Here is a 5,688-nt window from a genome sequence, read left to right as displayed (position 1 = left end):
GTGTTGGGCTAATATGTTGGGCATACAGTATGTGTACAAAACATTAAGAACACCTTCCTAGCATTGAGTTGCCCTCCCTCAGAACAGCCTCAAATCATTGGGACATGGACTCTATAAGGTGTTGAAAATATTCCACAGGGATGCTGGCCCATGTTGACTCCAATGCTTCCCACAGTTGTATCAAGTCGGCTGGTGGTCCTTTGGGTGGTGGACCATTCTTGATACACAAGGGAAATTGTTGAGTGTGAAAAATCCAGCAGTGTTGCAGTTCTTGACACAAACCTAGGCAACAGGATAGATAATAAACAGTAGCATCAGCATATGTGATCTGTCTAAAGTGTTAGTGCAACAAGTGTCAATGCAGATAGTCAGGGTAGCTATTGCTTAACTATTTAACTAACTATTTAGCAGTCTAATGGCTTGGGCGTAGAAGCTGTTCAGGGTCCTGTTGGTTTCAGACTTGGTGCATTGGTACGGCTTGCATGTGCGTTAGCAGAGAGAACAGTCTATGGCTTGGGTGGCTGGAGTCCGACAATTTTTAGGACCTTCCTCTGACACAACCTGGGATAGAGGTCCTGGATGGCTGGGAACTCGGTCCCGGGGATGTACGCACTACCCTCTGACCGTAAAAATAAAGCTTTCATTCTATCAGTTATAATTCAACAATCTTGCTTTTGGTGTTAAAATTAGTAGTTATTGGTAGTGTTTTAAAATATAATAACTAGTCATGTAAACAGTTGTTATATTTTATGAAATCAGATTTATAGCACTGTTCCACTTCCCCTGAATGGTGTTTGAATAGTGGGACAGGGACCTTTTCAGCTATAAAAATGCACAAAATGAACCTTTAATCAATGCAAATGTATTTTCCTTCATTAGATGTTGTTATAATACATTGACATGTGTTGTTTTAGTTGTTCATAACATCTCTGAATCAAGTTATTTGCTATATAGCAAATAAACAGCATAGGATGACGGTGGAAGGAATTAGAGGGAAATAATAAGATAGGAAAGAAAGGAAGCACATGATGTTCAATAAAGGGGGATAGAAAAGAGGCTACATTCATGAAAGGGGGCAGAATTTTGGGAAAGTAGAGGTGTTTCAGGATCAAGTAAAAGTTGTGCAGACTCCTTTAGTTAGATTTTCACCAAGAGCCTGGAAGGTCCCCAAATCAATTTTCCAAAGGCATGGAGAGGGTTTTGTAAAAAGGTTATTGTCACATATTTGTTAAAAACAAGTTTGTTATCGGATCGTTATCTACAAGCTTCTACAAAGTCTTATTGATGAATTCATAACAAGTGTGAGGTGAAGTGGGACACTAGGGTAAGGTTATTATATCACAAAGTGCCATTCAACCAGCTGTCCTAAGTAGCCTACAAAGTATTTTACTATATTTTGTATGTTTTATTACTTTATTGCACTGCTTTTATGAATTGAAAACATTTATAAAACACTGTCCATCAAATATAAACACATACCTTCAAATTACCTGTATTAAAAATGCATAGTGATGATGATACATTGTAACAATCAATGTTACGAGTAATAAGACCTTGTACAAATAGCAAGTTGCAACAATGTGTCTCTGACTATTTCAGAGCACGACGCTTTGCAGCAATCTGGAGCTGCATACGGCAAGCTGTCGCTACGGCAACTACACATTCGCCAATGATTGGTTCTTACCCTTCGAAAAAGCAGTGCAGCACTATGGGAGTCTGGATAGGGACTGAAATTGTGATGAATTGATAAAAGGCTTTGTTTGTCTTTTTACATTTCATGTTTATGAGAACTGAAGACATAGATAAGACATTTGGTTTGAGACATGGCTGAGAAATTCGATAACCTCGAGGAGCATCTCGAAAAGTTTGTTGAAAATATTCGACAAATGGGAATCATCGTTAGCGACTTCCAACCTAGCAGTCAAACAGGACTCAACCAAAAACTGTAAGTTTTGCCAGTTGGCTAGCTAGCTAGGTGTTTCTAGTATTACTAGCCATCATAGCTAGCCACTTAAATATGTGACTGCCAACTCCCCGTTATCAATACACGGGGCGGCAGGGTAGCCTGAACCCTGAACAGGCAGTTAACCCACTGTTCCCAGGCCGTCATTGAAAATAAGAATTTGTTCTTAACTGACTTGCCTGGTTAAATAAAGGTAAAATAAATAAAAAATAAAAAATCAATACACCACAGTTGTGTAAAAAAGGCAAACTGGTTAGTCAATGCTAACTAGCTTCCACATAGCGAGCTAGCTAGCTAGTACAGTCAATAAATGTTATAGACACACAGAATGGTATAACATATTTAACATATATTAATGACCTGATTTAATTGCTGACTATCAGTAATGTTGAGGTAGTTAGTTGTATGGTAGTTGTAGATTTTGCCTGCTAACGTTAGTTGTTGAAATGTCTCTCCTTGATTCTGTGCCTTTCAGAAACTACATGATCACGGGACTGCAGGACATTGAGAAATGTCGCCAGCAGCTACACGAGATCAACGTTCCTCTCGAGGCATTTGAGTGAGTAGATGTACCTACCAACTTGTACATACACCTGCCATTTCTAGCTCTAGTTTGTGAGCCTTGGAAGCCCAGGCTTCTCATGTAACTTTTGAAAGCCTGGGAAAGTTCACCTCATGAATAAGATAAAAATGGGTGGAGAGTACGGTGGAGTCGAGATGGAAACTAGTTATGCGCCATTTCAAACCAATCACATAGTTTGTATGGGTGACACTGGAGCAGGAAACAGATTGTTTCTGAAAATAAATCTGGCTTGCATCAGGCGAGCATGCATTCATACGATACTCAACAAATGGTGCATAAGCTATAAGACTTTGTCTGACAGGGTAGGAAAAGGGACACAGACAAAACAAGGAATTGCCTCTCTTGAGGGGAAACTGAGTAGTAATTTATTTGCAGAGCCAGTCAAATGCGAGTGTTGGATGCCAGCGCTCCCATTCAAATAGTCGAGTCAACGAGATGAGATTTGTAACGATGGCTACTCAAGACTGTGGTGAGCTTAATAGAAGGAAAGTCACCCTTATACCAGCCCTTTCTCACCCTCAGACTTCCACTTGGCCACAAACCCTCAGCCTAACTAAACCAATGTAATGTTTTGTAATGTTATGTTGTCAGATACATAGACCAGGGTCGTAACCCCCAGCTGTACACTAAGGAGTGTCTGGAAAGGGCCCTGGCCAAGAACGAGCAGGTTAAAGGCAAGATTGACACCATGACGGTAAGTGGGAGTAGATTCAAGCCTAATAAAGACATGGAAATAGATTCAAGAAGTTACTTAATGGAAAGTAGTCATGGTTACACTTTACTCAGTCTGTTGGTATAATGCCTTAGGATTATAATGGATTGTAAGACTTGTCATAAGAATATATAATCCTCTTATATTGTCTTATTACCATTAAGGCCATAATGGTTCTTACTAAATAACAGTAAATAAACTTTAGCTTCAAACTCTGACCCCTCTGTTCTGTCTCTGGTTGCAGAAGTTTAAGAGCCTGCTGATCTCTGAGCTGGGCAAGGTTTTTCCAGAGGAGATGACCAAGTACAAAGCTATCCATGGAGATGACCCCCCATCATAGTGACCCCAGAACTTTAACCCTGACCCCTAACCCCCTACTCAAAGCCACAGTGAGGTTTCACAGGGCAGGATCGATGAGTCAGCCAGATGACGTGTATTCATATTCAGGGTTTATTAATGGGAAAGTGGGTTGTTGACATTGAGAAATCACCTAGTCTGAGATAATGAGACAGCTGTAGATGTAGTTGGAGGAGAAATTATTTGATGTGTGGAGAGTAATGTGGCAGGAATTTTCCATGGAAGAGTACAAAATATTGTGGACAAAAAAAAAAAAAAATCATCACAAATGAGCTGAGGATTGGATAGTAAGAACTGGCAGCCAAGAACCTATTGCCTTTTTGACTATCTTTTTGTTGTACTGGAAATGTCATTTACTCAGAATGTGATATCTGGCTTACTGTTTCCTCCTGCTGTGTGAGATCCCACCTAGAACATGTATATAATGTTTCTACTTATACAGAACCTTTTTTGTAAAGACTAAAGATCATTGTACAACACTGAAGATCTGGACTGGGACTCTGTTTTGTATCAAGCTCAAGTATCTAAATGTATCTTGTACATGATCAACAAACTAGATCAGAGGTTTACAACACACATTTTGTGTTTTGATTGAATCTTGTTTGTTTTGCTTTTTGTTTTATATTGCAAATAAATGGTATTGTGATTGGAAGATTAGTGTGGTATTTACTCCCATGTTAGCGCCTTGTAGACTACAATTCATAAGCAGGAACTTGATTTATAACATGTATAAGTGGTAAAGGCCTCAATGTCCCATTCTTTCACCCAAAGGTCAATCACTATGGACATTACATTATAAGAGGTTGTGTTCAGTGGGTATTAAAGAAGGAAATGGAAGAAAATATTTTTAACCAACAGATATTCAATGTTTTTTTTTTTTTTTTTTACCCACCTACCAATAGGTGCCCTTTGCGAGGCTTTGGAAAACCTCTTTGGTCTTTGTGGTTGAATCTGTTAGAAATTCACTGCTTGACTGAGGGATCTTACAGATAATAGTATGTGTGAGGTACAGAGATGAGGTAGTCATTCAAAAATCATGTTGAACTATTATTGCACACACGGTGAGTCCATGCAACTTATTATGTGACTTAAGCACATTTTTACTCCTGAGCTTATTTAGGCTTGCCATAACAAAGGGGTTGAATACTTATTGACTCAAAACATTTCAGCTTTAAATTTTGAATTAATAAAAAAACAAACACATGAATCCACTTTGACGTTATGGGGTATTGTGTGTAAACCAGTGACACAATCTCAATTGAATCAATTTTCAATTCAGGCTGTAGCAACAAAATGTGGATAATGTCAAGTGGTGTGAATACTTTCTGAAGGCACTGCAGGTACCGACTTCTCAGCCGATGAGACTGCCATCAACCTTCACAATGCCCTGAGGTCGCAGTTGATTAATTCCGCTTAGGTTCTCCACAATGCAGGTGTGTGTGCTCCCTGGATGACTGGTTGCTTAGTAATTGGCGCGTTAATGACAGAGCCCTCAGTGCTCTTTAGTGACGCACAGACGTGACAATGCAACCTGTCCTCAGGGGAAACGGGTGACGTCATATGTGTGTGCAGGGTACAGGTAGGTGGCTGATGTCATCAAACAGACACTATTCTCAGTGCTTTTTTTTCTCCTTATCTTCCTTCTCTTTTTCCTCATCTCTCTTCCTCCCCTACTTGTCTTTGTCCTTTACTTGTACTGTGCTGTCAACATCGTATCTCCTCTTCCGGTGTATTTTCATCACCTGCTAACCTCTCCCATTTCTCAATGAGTTTTGAAGGAATTGTCAGTGACAAGGCATCATAGGTCAGGGGTAGACCTTTCAGTCGCCAGAAACAGAGGGAAAGGCTTTTGATGTAAATGTACTTTGGATGTTTTTGTTCAGTTTATTGTTATTCACTTTTTATTCGGTTTGCGTACGTAGATGAAAATGGCTGTGGCATTTCTCTAGCTGAATGTGTGTGTGTGTATGAGAATTACTTCTTGTGAGGTACGTTTGACTTCCTCCCTCTGTTTCCCTCGTCCTCCTCATGTGCTCTCAGGCTCCAACGCGAACATCCTCGGTCGTTACCTAG

General features: G+C 39.8%; 1 protein-coding gene across 1 annotated transcript; it reads left to right on the top strand.

Moving 5' to 3' along the window:
• Window positions 1-1,691: 1,691 nt before the first annotated feature.
• On the top strand, window positions 1,692-4,267 carry LOC110496466 (mediator of RNA polymerase II transcription subunit 10). The gene is made up of 4 exons (XM_021572393.3): window positions 1,692-1,945; window positions 2,439-2,522; window positions 3,138-3,240; window positions 3,503-4,267. Exons 1-4 carry the CDS (start codon window positions 1,824-1,826, stop codon window positions 3,596-3,598), a joined length of 405 nt encoding a protein of 134 aa, XP_021428068.1. The 5' UTR covers window positions 1,692-1,823; the 3' UTR covers window positions 3,599-4,267.
• Window positions 4,268-5,688: the final 1,421 nt, after the last annotated feature.

This window comes from Oncorhynchus mykiss, chromosome 18 (assembly GCF_057628025.1).
Source record: "Oncorhynchus mykiss isolate SJ-2025 chromosome 18, ASM5762802v1, whole genome shotgun sequence".
Lineage (NCBI taxonomy): Eukaryota > Metazoa > Chordata > Actinopteri > Salmoniformes > Salmonidae > Oncorhynchus > Oncorhynchus mykiss.
The sequence above is the reverse complement of the archived record's forward strand: the minus strand, read 5'-3'. Positions and strand labels throughout refer to the sequence as shown.